At 45.0% G+C, this 19,656-nt stretch overlaps 1 protein-coding gene across 1 annotated transcript; it reads left to right on the top strand.

The window, feature by feature from the left end:
- The first annotated feature begins 6,440 nt into the window (after positions 1 to 6,440).
- OTOL1 (otolin 1) lies at positions 6,441 to 10,529 on the top strand. The gene is made up of 4 exons (XM_050308031.1): positions 6,441 to 6,771; positions 8,508 to 8,597; positions 9,425 to 9,496; positions 9,634 to 10,529. Exons 1-4 carry the CDS (start codon positions 6,441 to 6,443, stop codon positions 10,527 to 10,529), a joined length of 1,389 nt encoding a protein of 462 aa, XP_050163988.1.
- The last annotated feature ends 9,127 nt before the right edge of the window (positions 10,530 to 19,656 follow it).

Genomic DNA, 19,656 nt, shown 5'->3' with positions numbered 1-19,656 from the left:
AACCTTTTATCTAATGACAGGGCAGATGGGACAAAGCAATCACCTCTCTGGGGGATGTGACAACCGTTTGAGGGTGATTATCTCTCCAAGTGATGACACCACAGCGCTCTGCAGCTCCTGTTTTGGGGATTAGTGTCCCTTCAAAGGTGCCTGTAAGGCGGGAAAGGCTGGGTGGGACACTGGTGGCCAGGTCTGATCCTGTCTCCTGGTGTGGTTTCTTTTGGAATTTTGTTCAGTTTCTCTGCTCTGAGAAATTGTGTTGCACAGGAAACTTCTTATAAATATATCATATAGTGAATTTGTGATAATTTATAAGCAGCCTCGTCCTCATAAATCTCAGTATTAACTGGTGTTCTGGGGTAACTCTGGCAGCACCCAGCTAGAGGAGGAGGAGCTGCGTGGCATTCTGGCATCAGGGACAAGTAATTAGAAGGTAAAGGATTAATCAACTTTAAGACCAAGGGCTGGGTAGGATCTACAATCCCTCATGAGTCACATCTTCACATCCCTCTCAGCTCCTTGGCCAACAATAAATTGCTACAGCCACTTTATTGCTCTGTATAAGCAAGTGTGGGACCTCCTGTTGGGATTGTAATCTTGTTATTGAGCCGGAGATCTGAACGTGTCCACACTCACACCCTCCCCTGGGTAAATCCCCAGCCCATGGCCGTGGCAGGGAGTGCCTGGTTTGCTCCTGTAACCAATCCCTAAGTGCTTTAGAGCAAAAAGAAGGTGCTTTGAGAGTTTAAAGTTTCCCTGTGGAGAAACCAGCCTTGTTTGGGGGTGATCTGGATGGAACAACCCATTGAACAGCAGTTTGGAGTTGCTGGAGAAGTTTTTCACCTGGAGAAAGCCCACCTTTGTCATCAGTCCTACTCATTCTAATACCAGTTTGATATGGGAAATTTTCTTAAAATGACCAATTCTTACCAATATCTCTTTTTTTGTTTTGTTCTGTTTTTTTCCTTATATAAATTGACCATATGGGCTCAGTGTTTGTTACTGCTCTCAATGGAAACAAGTTTGAACAGTGCAGGTCTCACAAACACCTGATTTTTCATGTTTTATTTATTCATCACATGCACACAGTGTTGATAAAATTCCATTTTAGAGGTTGTTGATCAGATATCTGGGGGAAAATGATAGTTTTATCCTGTTGTGCTTGTCCTGGATGGATCAGGATGCAGGGCACGATGTGTGAGGGGATGATTAAGGCTCAGGACTGGGATGTTTGGACAAGGCTCTCAGGCACGCAGTGGAATTCTTGGGGTTCCCCTGTGCAGGGCCAGGAGTTGGACTGGATGATCCTTGTGGGTGCCTTCCAAATCAGGATATTCTGGGATTGTGTGATTGTGCTGTAAAGCCATCCCTGACAGGGCTGTTGGGAGCTCCTGGAGTGCCCTCTTGTGCTGAGCCTCAGCCTGAAGCTGCAGCTCTCTACATTTTCTGGAACCTCTTGTGTCCCTTCCAACCCAGGATATTCTGTGATTCTACTCAGAAGGCCTAAAAAATACAATGTATTTTAAAATTTATTTATAATTATAATTTTTTATTATTATTATTCATTCCCCTGTTTATTCTTTTGGAGATATTCTGCTGCCTCTGCTTCTGGGTGAGGTGCAGAGGAGGTGCAGAGTATTAGGCATCTATTCCAAAGAAATCAGTGGGAGTCTTTCCCCTGACTTTAGTGTTGATCCAAAGCCCCTTGCAGGTATTTTGTATGTCAAAAATAAATATTCTCTCCTTATCCTTCACTTTTTAATTCTGTAAATATTATAAACTCCCCAACATTTTGAGTCCAGCACACACTCAGGTGATTTTGTTCCCAGATTTTTTCCTTCCTGCCGTGATTTTAAGGTACTGTGTGACCTGTGCTGTAACTTTGCTGTGTTACAAAGTGTGTATTTGTCAGAGCCACGAAGAATTTGGGTCAAAGGCAAATAGATATTTCCATTTCCTTATTTCCAAGGAGTGTTGCAGCAGTTCCTGATGTAAATAGCCCTGCAAAGGAGTCTGTGCCACCTGTGTCCACACTGTGGAGCAGGGCAAGATTCTCTGGGAGTTAAATCTGCTGTTGTGGAGATCTTGAAGTCCTTTGGCTCATGAGATGCTTATTAACATGTGGAGAATGGATTTCCCAGTGTTAAAATAATGATTTGTAATAATTAAAAGCTTGGTAGTGTAGCTGAGGGCTGGGGAAGTGCTGAGTCCATCCCTGAGCTCACCATTCCATATTTCAGCCAGTGCTGTTCCTACATTTACAGCTCAGTACTGGCAGGGGCACAGTCCGACTCAGAAATCAGAAATACAGGTATTTCTTTGTGCAAAGCCTTCCCTGAAAGCTGGTACTGGAGACAAGGAGGGAAACAATCCCAGCCAGCCCTGGCTATGAGCAAAGGCAGGGCTATTGAGGATGTTTTGTTTCCCAAACACACGAGGCAAGCAGCATTCCCAGCACAGCCGCCTTTCCGTGACATCCCTGACCTGGCACACAAAGGGAGACCAGGGTGAAAAAGGAGAGCCAGGTAATTGTATCACTTTTTACCTTTGACTGTGTCGAGTTTCCAGGGGAGCACAAAGGAGGTGTTTCTTAGCCCAGAGCAGAGGCAGCTGCAGGTCCTGACAAAGGAGCTCCTGGAGCGGGGCTTGGGGTGGGTGACACCCCAGGGAATCTGTTTTACACTCCAAACAGGCTTCAAAACCCAGCCCCAGTGGGGAGTTCAGCCCACAGCTCACCTGCTGGAGTTCTGGGCTCTCACATCAATCCCTCCATGCTGGTGGTGTTTTAAATGTGCATTTAGGGGCTCCCGAAATGACTGACTCCATAGATGGAATGGGTGCCACGAAGTTCTCACAGTCCTTAAATAGCTCCCTAAATGGGTATTTTTGGGGAATGGGAGCTTTTGGAGCTTTCTGGCTGTCACGCTTTAAAGGGCAATAAATATCTACTGTGCTGCCATCCTGCAGATTTTGGGGAATTTGAAGCAACATATGGTGGAGGGTTTGTGGGATCACAGGCACAGACTGATGCAGGGTTTTTCCCATCTCATTTCCCCCTCGATATCTGAATCATAACAGCACTAAATGTAATGATACCGATTTTCCAGGGAGATCATTTCATTCCTTTGCATCCACTGGAAATCCTCATGGCAGTATTTTTCTGAAGTCAAGCATTTAAAACCCTACAGAAGGAATGTCTCCTTTCCTTACATAAATGACTTGTTTAATTTTTACACCACACAGTATTTAAAGCTCTCATCACAAATGGACTCCCCCTCCCCCAAATTTGAGCTGAAAACAGAACAACTATAATGGCAAAATCCAAAGATGTTTCTCTTTCATTTTTAGGTTTTATTTCTCTTAAGCATTTAGTTCATAATTTGGCCATCAGAAAAAAATCACAGGCAAATTAATTACAAACAAATTAATCCAAAGTTACCTTTAATAAATGGATTTTAACAATTCTAACCCTTTTGTGGTTAAATCAGGATGGTTTAAAACAGTGGTTAAGAGTGATTAACAGTGGGAAAGGAGGAAAACAAGGAGGCCCTGGGCAGTGAGGACTAAGAGGGGAAAATGGGAAGAAAATGGAAATACACCTTGTATTGATTAATTACCTATTCCACTGTCTCCTATAGAAATACTCCCTCCCCTAATCAACAGCACAGCAGAGAATTTTCATTTCAGTCTGTTTCCCGTTGGGCTCAGTTGTTTTGTGGTAATGGACAAAGAGAACCAGAACACACTGCAGTGTTTCAGAAAATCAGGTTATTGGGGGGGGGGTGGGAGAGGCTCTTCCAGGAGGCTGCTAAATTGTGGGAAATATGTGAGAAGTGTTGGACAAGTGTGAATTGTGATTCCACACAGGAACATTAATTTCCTTTGAACACTTTTTACTCAGCTCAAGTACGATTCAATTCCATTTTACCCTCTTCTGGGTGAATATTCCCTTTTGCAGTTTGCCTGCTTGAGCATTAACACTTAAAATGACATGTTATTACAAAACTGGCTTCTTGTCTGTGCTGCTTTGGCTTTCACTCTTTTCCCCTGGACTCTTTGAAGCCCTCAAGGTATCAGTGTCACCTTGCTCCTTTCAGGGGGGACTTTGCCAACCCTCCCTCTTCTCTCCTGTGCTGGCTCTTATTGGCCACGGGAGCAGCTGTTACCCAAATAAAAGTGATCCTCTCCCAAAATAAGATTGTCTCGTTCCAAGTGCCATGGAGGGGGGGTTTTCCTGGGAGCAGGACCGTGTGTAAGGTAGGAGAGAGCATGCACTGGTTGGTGTGACTTCAGGAGGGGTCTTTGCAATGAACTCGTAGAATTTAAGGCATAGTGGCAGTAGACTTTGCCCCCAGAAAAAATGACTTGCTGTGATGAATGTATGGCTGCATGAGGACTAGAAATAATTAAATAGCTATCATCTCCCTGATATTTAAAACTGGCAGGTTGGGGTTAAATAGCTGTTGTGAACTGCAATATCTAAACACTATAATTTTAGGGAGCAGACAAAAGAACAAGTGTATTACTCCCATGTTATTATGGGACATATGTAAACAGTTAGGAGATATTTAAATCCAATTAAATACAGGTGTACTGAGTGAGGGGGCACTGCAGCAAAGTTTAATTCTTCCTGCTTTGTGTCCACCGTGAATCCCCATCTTTCCTAGTTGGGGGGATTCAAATGAATGATTTTAAATTCAGTGGCGATGAGTTAATGTGAAGAAAAAGTCCAACATTTCACTTTCATTGAAATGCTTCTTTATAGAATCACAGAACGGGTTGGAAGAGACCTTAAAGGTCATCTCATTCCAGCTCCTCTTCCATGGGCAGGGGCACCTTCCACAAATGAAGAATAATTCTTTAGGAACAATCTTGCCCATTATAATGGAAACTCTGTTTAATGATTCCTCGCTCTGGGCGTGTTGTTTTTTAAACAGCCTGGTAAGGTGTAATTTTGATATTAATTCTGTTTTTCCAGTATTTAACAGCAATCCATCAATCTGGCTGTTTAACTGGAGCGTGGCTGCTTTAGAGCTTTGCAGCAGAAGTGGTGTGTGACAGTGAAACACAGAAATGATTGGGATTTGAGAACTGATTGACCACTTCCCCACCAAGCTACTTGATCTTTAAAGCCATTGCTTCTTTCTGTGTGGAAATTTTGTTGTTTTTTTTTTTTACTCATCTCCAGCAGTGGCAGGACACTCCTGCATGAGTATATTGTTCAGAAGGAGAAGGGATAATTTACCCTCTCCTGGAGCTGAGGGGGTGATGAATGTGTTGAATGGCAATGGTGAGCACTGGGGATTTTACGTGGATATTCAATTTTCCGCTGAATTATTGGGTTTGTGTAAAAACAGGGGAAAAAAAAGAAATCACCACACTTTCCCCTAAAACTGAATTCTTAAAGATGGAAAGATTCTAATCCTGCAAATGCCTGACTTAGAGTGGGATGTCCTTTTGCCCTCTGGATGGCAGGGATAGTTGGAATACCTGCTGGAGAGTTTCTCATGCAGTGGAGTGCTGTGGCTGTAGGGAAGGTTGGGTTACAGGTTCAGCAAGAAAGGGACTCTGTTCTGTTTGTATTTACAGCTGGGGACACTGCTTTAAAAAAGAAACAAAGATGCTTTTTAAGACAAGTCACCTGAGAGGCATCACCTGTTCTATAGGAAAAAAAATAATGTCCTTTTTCCTTTGTCCTTTCTTCCCGGTTCAGCTGAATCAACCCTTTAGAGACAAAAAGAACAGATGTGACAGTTTACACTGAAATTATGGAAGTCCAGGAAAAAAAAATCAGTCAGAAAAAAAATCAAGGTGAAATTTTTGGAATATTTGGTACTTTGATGCTTCGATTCCTAAATACTTCATTTTGGAAAACCTTCTGTTTCATTTTGCTTCCCTTTGTTCTTTTAGAGCAAAGCACTGTGTAGTGTGCAGTCGTGTAGGACTCTGAAATCATGACTGGTTTCTATTTGTATCCTTCCAGGACCTACAGGGAGCTTATAGGAAAGTTTGGGAGAAGCTTTTCAGGAGAGCATGGAGTGATAGGACAAGGGGAATGGCTTCAAACTGAAAGAGGGTAAATTTGAGGTAGATAGAAGAAGAAGAAGAAATTCTTCCCTGTGAGGCCCTGGCTCAGGGTGCTCCAGAGAAGCTGTGGCTGCCCCATCCTTGGAAGTGTCCAGGGCCAGGCTGGAGCCACCTGGGCTGGTGGAAGGTGTCCCTGCCCGTGGCAGGAGGTGGGACTGGATGGACTTTAAGGTCCCTTCCAACCCAATTTGATCTTGGCCACTCCCAGGGCTGGGGCAGCTTCTCTGGGCGCGCTGTGCCAGGGCCTCCCCACCCTCCCATCTCCAGGCTCAGCCTCGTGGCTCTGTGGGGAGGAGGTAGAGGGTGTTTTGCAGGGACCAAGGCTGTGTTTGTGTTTTCCCACAGCTGCCAGCATGTGGAGCTCCCTGGGGCCTCTCTGGGCATTGCTGGTGGTGGTTGTGACCTCGTGTGAGGGGCTGAAGGTGACCCCGGCTGTCAAGTACACGAAGCCGAAGCCCCCCCAGCCGGTGGCCTCTCGCCCCCCTCCCACCCTTCTCCCGGGGAAAATGCCCGTCCCAGCGGCTCCTGCTGGACCTGAGTTACCCACCCCGAGCCGAGGGGCCACCACCATCTTCCCCTTCGAGAACTACACCCTGGACACGGCCGAGTTCTTCTTCAACTGCTGCGACTGCTGCCCCCCTTCCGCGGGGCCCCGGGGGCTGCCGGGGGAGCAGGGACCCCCAGGTTGGTGATCACCATCTCACTGCCCTCAGTGAGGCACAGACACCAAACCAAGGGGTTTTTCCCTCAAGAAATGGTTTGGCAAGGCTTGTGTAGCAGATGAGAGAGGAGGAGACCTCCCAGCAATCTCGTGCAGCTTCCTCGTGAGAAATGGAGGGGCAAGAACATCTCTGCTCTTGGGGGACCAGGGACAGCCCCCAGGGAATGGCTGGAGCTGTGTCAGGGCAGGCTCAGGGTGGATCTCAGGGAAAGGTTCTTCCCCCAGAGGGTGGTTGGCACTGAACAGGCTCCCCAGGGCAGTGGGCACAGCCCCAAGGCTGCCAGAGCTGCAGGAGGGTTTGGATGATCCTCTGGGGCACAGGGTGGGACTCTGGGGATGGGGCTGTGCAGGGCTGAGGGTTGGACTGGATGATCCTTGGGGATCCCTTCCAGCTCAGCATATTTTATCACTCTCTGAAATGCTGAATGTGATCGCAGCTTGTGCAAATGAAGAGCAAAAAAGTGCGTTCTGGTCACATCCCAGGAGTTACAAACCACCAAAAGGAGCGGGAAGGCCCCAAAAAGGAGCTCCATCCCATGGGATCACCCTTTTATGGGACTCATGCAGAGCTGGCTCTATCCCATCCCTGCTGGCAGGTGGCCACACTCTGCAGTTCTCTGTCCCTGTGTCTGATCCCTTGGGAGTCACAGATTTCCTTTCACAGTCACTCCAGCCATGGCTTTATGAGCCTCAAAACCACCTTGGAGCAGTTTTGCATCTTTGCTGAAGGTTTATAATAAAACCCCTATCTTTTTTTCTAATTTTTTTTTTTCCCATTGGAAAAGAGGAAATTAAGTACAGGAATAATTTTGTGTTCGAGTCTAAAAATAAATAAATAAAGCACCTCTCACAAGAGGCAGCTCTTAATAAATATTACATAAAACACGCTTTGTCACTTCTTTCTGGTACTAAAATACACGTTACAGAGCACCTCATTCTAATCCTGCTGGAATGAACAGTGCATTAGTCTGAAAATGTTCACTTTAATATTGGAGAGAGAAACTGTTCAGCTGAAGAAAGGTGGGAAAATCATGAAATAATTCTCATTTAATACAGTGTACTCCAGGGATTCTCACTTACTGTGGCTCAGGAGGGATTGGCTGATGGAAGTTTTAGTGGCTACAAGGGGAGTTTGATTTCTTATGTCTCTGGAGCGCTGATGGAAAAGTCCTTGGGATGATTGAAGCTGCCATAATCTGCTCCCAGACATTCACTGGGAGTCTCTAAGATTCCCAGGTGGATGTAAAAATGAAGGGAAGATTGGAGCCAGCTTGCTTGCCTTTCAACCCATCCTTTCTGCAGCAAGGGACTGTCAGCCAGGTGCCACTTCTGTATTTGCAGACTTAATTCTCTTTAAGGAGAGGGGCAGTTCCAAAGCTCTGGGAGCTCCTTAGATGCACTCAGATATTCAAAGGAGATTATTTCTGAAGTTTTATCAGTGTCTGAGCTCCTGTGGCTCTGAGGCAGCTCAAAGTTGGTTTTAAAAAGTCTTTTACTACGGCCAAGAGTGAAATGGAAAACTGTAAGATTTGTGTTGGTTGTAGGACGTCAAATAGAACATCCAGCTCTTCCCAGAGTGATGGAAGCCCCTTCCACTCACTGCCCAGTGCCACGTTGATCAGCAATTACTGCAGATGTTATTTATAAAGTGAAACCTTTGAGTTGCTAAGCTGATTTTGTCGATGTGGTTGTGTTTCAGGTCCCAAGGGGGACAAGGGAGATGATGGCCTGCCAGGTCTGCCAGGAGCTCCGGGTCCTCAAGGGCCAAAAGGTTCCAAAGGAGAAAGAGGTAAAGCAGATCCTGTTGTCCTCATCAAATACTGCAAAACTTAAAGAAACCATATTTTTCCAAGAAAAAAGGAGTGTACTGTTAGGGATTGACACCTGGAGAGGTTTAGGTGACATTAGTGCAGGGGCAATAACTCAGGTGTATGTTCAGGTGGTGCAAGAACAGCTGCTCTGAAAGATATCAATGGATATGCTCATTCTGAACAGTTTAAAATCTATTTTCAATTTGCTTTGTATTAGGGACATAAGAGGGAAAAGCCACCATGGAAGCAGGCGTAGAAGCTGCATTTCAACTGAAGTATCTCAGGCAAAATAATTTCAGCTTACATGGAGAGCAGTTATTATCCATCAGCAGTGCCCAAGAGGAAAGCCTGCCCTTCATTTCAGGCTTGGAGCAGCTGATTCCTGCCCCACACACCTCTCCAGGATCCTGTGGCTGCCTTGGGTGGTGGAGAATCCCACAGCAAAGCTGATACAGGGGTTCCAGCAGCAGAGTGCTGAGCTGTTCAGCCAGTCTCTTGGGCCTTGATTCACTTCTGGAACAAGGCTTTTGGCAGTCCTGGAGTGAGGGAGGCAGTTCCTGCTGTTTAATGGCAAGATGGAGAAGATGACAGAACTGCCTCCCAGTGAGGCAGAAATCCAGAACTGGAATGAGATGGTGCTTGGGGCGTGAGATTCAGCTGAGGTTTCTTGAAGAGGTTTCTTGAAAACACACATTGCTGGTGTCTATTTTATCAGACACATGGAAGTGGTCCCAGTGTAATGATTGCTGGCTGCAGACACCAGCACCAATTAATTAATTAATTAATTAATGGTGGAATGTTCTAGGAGGAAAAGGGGAGCAAGGAGAGCGAGGAGCAAGTGGAAACCCTGGTTATCCAGGCAAACCTGGGCTGCAAGGTACGTAACATGGGCTGGGAAACCCGGAATATTGCCCTGACCTTTCCCTTTGCTGCTGGTGATGCTTCTCTGCCTCCAAAACAATCCAACACCGTCGGTTTTAATCTTCTTTTCCCCACTGCTTTTCCCTGTTCCAGGTGAAGCTGGAGCCAAAGGCAATAAGGGCAGCTACGGCTTCCCTGGGCTGAAGGGACAAAAGGGGTCCAAAGGGGACACTTGTGAGAACGGGACCAAAGGAGCCAAGGGGGACAGGGGGGATCCTGGAGACCCAGGAGCCGTGGGAGAACAGGGTGACAAAGGGGAAAAGGGGGACACAGGGGAGAAGGGGTATTGTGGGGAGCCAGGGGGGAGAGGGGCGAAGGGAGAGAGAGGGGAAGGGGGCACCAAGGGGGAAAAAGGGAGCAAAGGGGACACGGGGGCCGAGGGGATGCGGGGGCTGGATGGAAAACAGGGAGAAAAGGGCGAGAGGGGCACGAAGGGTGAGAAAGGGGACCTGGGCCCCGCTGGCATGACGGGACCCACCGGTCCCAAGGGGGTGGCAGGCAGCAAGGGGGGCCGGGGGGCGCCGGGCAAGAAGGGCTCTCGCGGGGCCAAGGGCGCTCGCGGGGACGCCACCAAGGCCCCGAGGTCGGCCTTCAGCGCCGGGCTGTCCAAGCCCTTCCCTCCTCCCAACGTGCCCATCAGGTTTGACAGGGTCCTGTACAACGAGCAGCGGGACTACGACCCTTCCACCGGCAAGTTCAACTGCACCGTGCCCGGCACCTACGTCTTCGCCTTCCACCTGACGGTGCGCGGGCGGCCGGCCCGCGTCGGCCTCGTGGCGCGCACCAGGAGGGTGGCCAAGGCCAGGGACACCGTCCACGGGCAGGAGATCGACCAGGCCTCCTTCCTGACCATCCTGAAGCTCAGTGCAGGGGACCAGGTGTGGCTGGAGGTGGCGCGGGACTGGAACGGGGTGTACGCGGGCGCGGAGGACGACAGCGTCTTCACGGGCTTCCTGCTCTACCCGGACGCTCTCGAGGCCCTCAGGTAGATTTAGAGGGAGAAGGTGTCTTCCATCGAGCGCAGATGCCCTTCCAGAAGATTTGTAACGAGGAGATTAGGCCTTGTTTTCGCTTAGGAAGCCTTTCCTGCCTAAGAAAAAAAACGCCTTTCCCAAAGATGATTTGGATGTTTTCTCCTCTCGCCACAGTCTCTGTGGAACGAGGAGGGATAAACTCACACAGGCTGCAGAGGAGGGCCTGGGGGGAGGATGGCAAAGATAAAAAAGCCTTGAAGAGAACAGGAGGTGCTTTTTGCAGCACTGCTAGGAGTTTTTCCCTTGTAAGTCCAGTGTTCTGGACTTTGGGATAAATTTTCCAGAGCTCCTTCCACTGCTTGGCCTTTTGGGGGTACCTGTGTGTTATCTTACTTCACACTGACACTGGAAAACATGATTTTCCTTGTGCCTGTGAGAGGAGGGATGAGCATCAGTTGGTTTAGTGGCTGCTTTTCGTGATATTTTAATAAATATTTTAACAGAGATATTGATATTTGCAATATTAGTTGGTTAGAGCAGGGTGGTGGTAACACCGAGCTTGGGGGTTTGATCCCCGTTCACTTAAAAATTGGCCTGTTCAAATTACGTAAAGAAACTCATGGCCTGACTGCAATTTTAGTCAGGTCAGCTCCTGCAATCCTGCCCCCATCCAAACCCCTCCAGGAAGCAGTGCTGATAATCTAAAAAGTAAAAGTTTTGGTAAAGATTGCAGAGTTTGATTTCTAGAGCTCAGTCTGATGTGACCATGAGCAGTAGGTTTCTTGAAATCACATGAAGAGATTTAAAGCTGTTTTGTGTTTGAATCAGTATTATTCAGTGCTTTAGACATGGTCATGAATTATATAAAGATTTGTCTAAAAGAGTATTAAAGTTATTTGGAGAGTGTGAAAAAAACCCCCAAAACTATTGTTCTATGGCAAAAATAAACCTGAAACTTTCAGAACTACTGAGAGGTGCATAATTGACTTTATTAGTCCAGCTCAGAACTCCCATTTCTGAGCTGCTGATGGTTCAGGGATGCAGTGGGATCATTCCTTGGCTGCTGGGAAGATGAGGAGGCAGCCAGGGAGAGATTTTGGCACTCACACCAGTCCTAAGGGGTTGTGGTGGCCCAGAGGGTCTGTGGGCACGTTTAAAAAAGCTGATTTAGCAAAATGGAACTGAATCTTGTGTAATAAAATATGACATTAAAGAACCTCTGGGTGTCATGTTGGATATATTTCCTTATTAACTCACCTCCTCTCATCATAGGAACTTCACACCAGCTTTGGCACATTAACTATGACACACAAAATTGTCCCAATTACTGGGGTTTTTTTTAAGAAATAAAGCTCAAATCCCATGGTTAGGGACTGGGATTTACTTGTTTTCTCAGGCAGTTGCAAGCCAGGGATGTTTTCCCAGTGCTGGGATGAATTTTGGGTCTGACCCCAACGCTCCCAGGGTGAATTAGACAGCTCTTCCCGTTGGCTTCCTTGTTTAAATCACTTCTATTTAAACACCATAAATCATGTCCTTGGCTCCAGTGCCTTTGATTTACACGGCACAAGATGAAGGGTCCCTGAGACTTCTTTTTTATGCAAGAGAAAATTGCCAGCAGAGAAGTGCTGCTAAATTTTTAAGATAACAAGAAGGCAATTTTTGCAAGGCTGTATCTGTATTTGTATCTGTCCAGGAAATGCAAAGGCTCCTTCAGCTCCTCAGCTTTGCAGCCCTTTCCCTGCCTCCAATTCCAAAGGGAGCTACACCAGCTCTGTCAAAAACTTGGCCCTTAATTTAGTGTTCACTCTCAGTTGGTTGCCATGAAGTTCAAATCCGGAGTGCTAAGTGTGTAAAAAATGCAGATTTCAGCTTATTAATCCTCCAGGTGCTTTTAAATATTGAGTTTTGATAACAATTTTGGGTTCCTGCTGTCACAACACCCTCAACCCTTTTGTTGTGCCTTGGTGCTGCTTCCCACATGACCCCTGCTCCACATGGTGGGACAGGGACATTTGGTGAGGAATTTTTTCTTCTCCTGCTGAAATTTCTTATTTGTTTTTTAATAGGAACAACCTCTACAAACACTCTGGTGAAAGCAATGCAAAGATCCAGGGTCTGGAGAATCAGCTCAGATCTAATCCTAAATATATGTAAACAATCCTATATATATAAAAATGATAAATCTATTATAAATAGCATATAACATATGGAATATATTAATTTATAGTACTATTATGATAATATATAATAAATATCTATATATAATTATACACACAGTAATATCTATTATATATGTATATATACACATATATATATATATATATGTATATATAATTATATATACAATGTATAATTGTATATATTATACACATTAATATAAATATAATTAATTAATATACTATTAATATGAATATATAATTAATAGATTTAATAAATCATGACATAAAATGGAATTAAAATATAAATGCTCACATATATTACATATAATATGTTATAATAATATATCACATATCATATGATATAACAATATATAGAATATAAGATATGATATAATGATACAATATGTTTGCCATGGTAATTCCTGCTGGCTCCTGTGCTCAGGACATATTTTATCATTGCCCAAACTCCATGAAAGGGATTTCTGCTCAAAATCCTGCCTGGGAAGAGAAGAAACACAAGTTCCTGAAATAACACACAGCTCCTTCCTATTCCTCATTTTCTCGGGGTCTGAACACTTTTAGTTTAATTTCAAGTGTTGATCTTTGTTTTAAAAGCAGGGTTTTCGAAAGTTTAATTAAAATACATGAAACAAGTGTCTTGCAAACTTGAGTGTGTTGAGCACTGTGAGGGGTGGTTTGAATAAATAGGGATATTTGTAAATATTGTTTATTTACATTATTATTATTATTATTATTATTACTTTTTTTCTGCTTGTCCCCTTGACCAAACCATGTGGTTTTTGTTAAGCAAGTACCTCGAACCAGCTGAGCCCAAATGTTGGCTCAGAAATCATCCAGACTCTTCCCTAATTCCACCTGCTGCATCCTGGGCTTTATCCTTCCCTCCCTGCTCCCAGATACCTTCCCTGAAACACCATTTGGCTAAAAAACTTTAATCCAAGTCATTTCCCACTGTAAAAATCCTGAAGGATTAAAAAATAATCCCTCATTTTGATATGTTTTTCCTCCTTTTTCCTGGCAGAATGAACTGATTGAGGAGGTGCTTTGCCTCTTTACGGAGCACTGCTGAAACAAAACCTGCCAAAATATTTGTTCCCTTTCACTTCTGCTTCTCTTAGCCCAGATTTGTTTGATGAAACTTCCTCCTCTGTGAGCTGCACTGGAACATTTTGACTCTAGAGTGAGACAATTAATGCTCAGGGTAATAATCAGGAGAGCAGCTGCTCTCAATAACTGCAACCATTCCAAGGCCATTAAAACACCTCTCTTCAGCTGCTTTTCATGCCTTTGCATCCCTGCCTCAGATATTCCAGAGATTAGCACTTATTTCCATATTTTTTGGGGGAATTTGTCTCTTTTGCTCAAAGAAACATCATCAGAACCACCCTACACCAACACCTTGAGTCTCCCTGAGCTTCTTGCTCTCGTTTCGTGGCTTTCCAGGTGCCCTCCCAAGCTGCCACTTCCATCAGGAAGCTCCCCAGCTGAGCTGGATTTGCCTCAGAACAAAACCCTCCTTTGCATCCTGAGGGCTGGTGGTTGGTTAATAAAAGGGATAATATCCCCCAGGTGGGAGCTGTGGCATTATAAGGGAGCAGGGAGAAAGGCTGGATCCTCTGGGAGTTCATCCTCCTTCCCTCCTGTCTGCTCGTGCTGCGTCCCAGGTAGGCAACTGCTTTTTTTTGTTATAGTTTGCTTCAAAAAATGGATGCATTTCAGTGAATTCCCAATGACTTCCACATAGAAATTCATAACAGGGTGGCAAACACATTATAATAATCCAAGTGCAGGTGTTCTAGCTGAAATGTGACTTGGTTTTTTGGAGTTTTGTAGGTTTACTTGGAACTCTTTGGCTGGAGAAAGACTTTCCCTCTTGAAAAGAATAAACCCAACCTTCTGCTGTGAATTAAAGTGGATTATGGTGTGATCGCTGCCAGTTATCCAGTGCTTGTAAAATGCTGGAACTCCTTAGTAGGGAATATTTGTCAGATATATCTGGGATTGTTCTCCAGGTATAGTCACTGTTATTGATTCCCAGGAAAGGTTCTGTCACAGTTGTTTTTTCCAGCTCTGAGGCTGGAGTTTCACCTGTGTTCCTTGAAATTGTTTCAGCCTTAATTTCAGTTTTAATTTCAAACTAGAAGGATTTGCTCCTGCTTCATGTCATGAGGCTGGGTTTCCTGTTAATATAATCTGTTACAAAAGTTCCTAAATATAGATGTGTCTGTTAATAGTTGCAAAGTTTCTTTTGGGATGAATTTTGAATCACTTTGTGCATTTTAATGACTTTTTTTGGAGTTGCTCTAGTGTTTCTGTAAATAAATCCTCTTTTAAGCAGAGGTTTTCCATCTTCTGGGTGAAATTCCTCTTGTTGCAGCCAGAACTTTGATCCTTTGCTCCTTTTCTAGGAAATATTTCAATGAGGTGAAATTGAGGATGGGCAGAAAATGCACTGGCTTTGTTTTAGCTGATCTTTCTCAGTTTAAGCTTGGTTTTGCAACCTCCAACCCAATCTGCCTAAAGTTTGAGACTCTCCAGACTCCTTTAAAAAGGAAGAAAAGAGGAATATCTCATCCTGGAACTGAGATATCTCTGATTCTCTTTTGCATGGAACAGATATTTGCACTTGAGACACTGTGGGTTGGGGAGTGAGGTACCCAGTTAAAGACCTGGTGTTATATTGTGACATCATATTCCCCAAATCAAGCAGAAAAAACACTGTTTGAGAGTTTAAGCTGCTAAATTATTTTGATTGATGAGGGCTTTTTTTTTTTTTTGGTATTTGGTTAAAATGCAGCTGTTTCCACAATATTAAAGTCTTGTTTTTCTAGAAATCCTTCTTATGGCTGATGGATTTTGAAATTAATGATGGGATTATGTCTGGGAGTATTTTTTTCCCCCTGTTTCTTTTGCTGGTGGCTGTGGCTGGCAGAGATCACTGTGCAAATCCTGCCTTGGGAATGTTGTTGTCATCTGGTTTTTTGTGTCCCTGGGTGTCCATGATGCTGTGAATTCCAGCACCCAAATTTGGGCTGAGTGTTGGGGCTGGTCTGTGTGTTGGTGTCAGCACTGCTGTTCAGTTCCTTATTTTGGTCAATGCAATCAATCATTAATATTAAATATATTTCTTGTCTAATCAGGTGTAAAAAATAGTCTGGACTAAAGGTGCAAAGGTAGTGGGAGAAGAAGGGAATGAGAAAAATAGGTTACAGTGTCTTATTTCATAAATATTATTAGTATTTTTTAAATCTGCCAGCCCTGTCCTAATGGCTTTGTGTTCTGTGGATCAGACAGGGGTGGTGGTTTGGGTTCTGCCTGATGTGCTTGGTTGGATTGGGTGAGGTTACTGGGATTTACATCAGTGAGAACTGAGAATTTTTGGGGAACCTGTCTCTCATTTTCAAGAGGCACTAAAATGCCAGCATAATACAATCATTTTCTGTGAGCTAAATTGTTATATTTTTTTCCACTTTGACTCTTACCCCTTTTCCTTTGGTATTCAGCTGCATAACACAGGGCAGTAAATTGGCTTTAGGAGTGGGAGATTGGGGTTATGGGGAACAGCTTTGCAAACACAAACACAGTAATTTAGATTCAAAGCCTTCATGGTGCTGGTGAACACCTTTTGCTGGATAAAACTCTTATCAGGATGTTCAGAATATTTTTCTCTTTAGTGAGTGAAGCAGCTGAGAGCTGTGGAAAGAACACCTGGAACCACAGATCTTGGGAATGGGAAGGAACAGAGGAATAAAGTTTTACTAAGGACTTGGAAATGGGTAGTTTTTTTGGATACAGAATGAAAATTCTTGTTAAACCTGACAAGACCTCTTAAGGCTTTGAGTTACCTCTGTCATGTGTAAATCACAGCTCTTGAAAATCAGTGTTACTAAAATTTAGATCACGGTGACACTTTCAGTTCCAGTTTTTGTTTTTCCTTCTCGAAGTCCCCCAAATAAAAGTATGAAATCACCAGGGGTTCATCTGCTTCCAGTGCATCAGGGATCAGTATTTGGAGTACAGGGACTCTCAGGGTGGCTGTGGTTGAAAAGGGACTGACCTGAGGGGATGGTTTGAGGAGATTATTGAGAAATCAGAGCATTCAAAGCATCTCTTAGGGGTTTGTCCCTGGAGTTTTGGGACGTCTCTGCAGGGCAGGTTGGGTGGTGGGTTCTGGTAGAGCCCCACATTGCCTGGAAGAGCATAAACGCAACTCTCTTCCCCTCTGCTGAAGCCCCAGCTTTAAATTAAACCATTCTGTTGGCAGCTCCATAATTCACTTTCCTATGTTTTCACATGTGCCAGGGTCATCCCCAGCAATGAAGTGCTGATGGAAGGCTGGAATATCAGGAGCTTTGTGTAATTCCTTCACCTGTGCAGCCTCTCCTGCTTTCTGTTGTTCAAGCCCCTAAAATCCTTAGGTAGCCAAATCTCCAGGTCTCAAGGGAAAAATGCAAGAATTCTAATTGATGGAGAAGGGCTGCATCCATCTCACCAAAACAGTCTGTAGTTTATATTTTTAAAAAATTGTATATATCTTAACTAGCATTTTCTTTGAGTCACTGAATATTGATGATGTGTTTATTGCAACAATACATTGGTTTTAAGAATAATAATAATAACCATCTCAGCTTCCATCTGGGAATATCTGAGAAGAAGCCTTTAGAGCTTTCCTGCTTTAATCCAGTGATCTTGGTGTGGATTTTGGGCTGGGCATCTCCTGGTCTGTGTTTCCCAGGCAGAGCCTGCTCTGCTGGTTGGATGTTCAGGGAAGAGGGAAGCAGCAGCAGGAGTAATAAGTGGCTCATCCTCGTTCATTTAGCAAGGAGATGGAAACAGGGCAGGGACTGCTTTAACTGCCTTTCACTGCCAAGTGTAATCTCAGTGTCTGATGGGCTCCTGGAGAGAATCCTTAATCATCTCTCCTCTCTTTTTCTCCCTCTCCTGCCTCCTGTGCAGGGTAAATACCACCAGCACCTCATCCCTCCATCCCCGTGTCCTCTCACTGAACGAGATTCCAGCCTCCCTCTCCTTGGAATTTGCATCTGTGGACCTGGCAGGGAATTTGTGGGCAGGTGGGAAGCAGTGGGGGCCAGGAGAACCCCCTGCTGTGCACGTGCTGCTTCCAGCCACGTGGGATCTGGGATGCAGACCCAAAAGGCGATGGTGCAGCCCTGACACGAGGGATGAGATCATCCCAAACCATCTCCTGCCTTGGCAGGGTTGCTTCCTCTGGGATATTTCGAAGAAATGACTTCAGAAATTGAAGTAATTTATTGCCTAAGAGATCCTGCTCTGTGACCTCCTCCCCCAGTAATTTTAATCTCAAATCCATAATATATCCTGAATATCCTACCCCATCCAGCTGTTGATGCACAGCTGGGAGCTCGACAGCCTCAGTTTTCCTCTGCAGAATTTGAGGCCAGGAAATATTAAAACATTGGGGAAAACACAAATATCCAGACCTGCACGTTACAAAGCCAAATACACTCAGTGCTTTTCAAGTTCTCAGTCTTTATCTTCGTGTGTCAGAAATGAGCATTTAGCAGAGTTCTCTGTGCTTTGTGTCGCTGTGGCTCTTTTCTCTTCATAAAACTCACTTTACATCTAGTTCTCCCTTCTGCATCCTCAGAGCCTCTGCTTTTCTGAAGGTTTTATTTTAGCTCTATTGCTATCCAGATTTCTCTTCTCCCCAGGGCATATCTATTTGTTTGGATGACTAACTTGCTTTTCCTGGATAAATCTGAATTTCTAAGTTGCTGATCCAAGTCTCTCCAATGATAAGTCATTGTCCATCTGTTTGCTCCCTCCTGAGCTTGTGCTGGGAGCTGCAAAGAGGATTAATGGATGTGGAGCGGGAATGCAAGTTAGGCCAGTCAGAACCAGCAAGGAACAGCCTCACCTTGTTTTCCATGTTCCTGTTGGTGTTCCTGGATGCTGGGGAAGAATTCCCTTTGGCTAGATTGATTCCTCCCCCCCCTTTTCATGCTCAGGTAACTTTCTGAAAGAGAATATTCTGATTTCCCACCATCATCAAGACTCAGGTTCCAGCCCCTGAGCCTGGTTGGGTTTGTCCCAAAGCTGCCACTTAAACCCGTGTTTAACAGAGACCTTCATGCAAGTTCTTTGGGAAGAACTTGGGCCAAGCAATCAAGGATGTTTGCACAAGGAGGTGGCTGAGGTTTCCTGCAGGATTGAAGCAAAAGGTTAAATCTGCTGCCAGTAACGTGGTGTATCACTTCAGGAACCAGTGAAAATCGTGGTGTGTGTTTGGCTGCTAAAACAAGATGTTATCAACTGCAGAGACATCATTTATTGGTGAATGGCTGAACTGCTGGGGTGTTAAAAGCTGTTTTAGAAGCGATGCATCCGTGCAAACCATCATCCTAAAGAGTCAGGATTCAGTTCCTGGGTTTGGGTTTCTTCACCTGACTGTGTCCTTGAAAGGAGTGTTGGGTTTGGGGGACAAGGATTTGCTAGGTGGGGGGGTTGCAGGGGTGGCTTCCAGGAGGAGCTGCCAGAATGTTCCCTCATGTGCCAGTGCCAGGTGGATCCAAGAGGAACCACTGCTGGCCAGGGCTGAACCCAGCACTGTCTCTGGGATAAAATTTTTAAGAAGATAAGGAAGGAAAAACCACCTTCTGGAGACAGGAGTGAGAATGTGTGGGAGCAACAGCCCTGCAGACCCCCAGGGCAGTGGAGAAGGAGAGGCAGGAGCTGCTCCAGGCTCTGGAGCTGAGATTCCCCTTCCTGGAGGAGCTCACACCTGAGCAGGGGAGGAGTGTGAGGAGTCCAAACCCTGAGGAGGGAGGAGCAGAGACAGCGAGTGATGAACTGTTGGCAATTCCTGTTCCCCCTGCTGGGAGTGAAGCTGAGCCTGGGAAGAAGGGAGGGATGGGTGGGAAGATGTTTTTAAGATGCAGTTGAATTTCTCATTACTCTACTCTGATTTATCGGTAATA

The sequence above is a fragment of the Myiozetetes cayanensis genome, unplaced genomic scaffold (genome assembly GCF_022539395.1).
Source record: "Myiozetetes cayanensis isolate MyiCay16 unplaced genomic scaffold, myiCay2020 scf13, whole genome shotgun sequence".
In the NCBI taxonomy this organism is placed as follows: domain Eukaryota; kingdom Metazoa; phylum Chordata; class Aves; order Passeriformes; family Tyrannidae; genus Myiozetetes; species Myiozetetes cayanensis.
The sequence above is the reverse complement of the archived record's forward strand: the minus strand, read 5'-3'. Positions and strand labels throughout refer to the sequence as shown.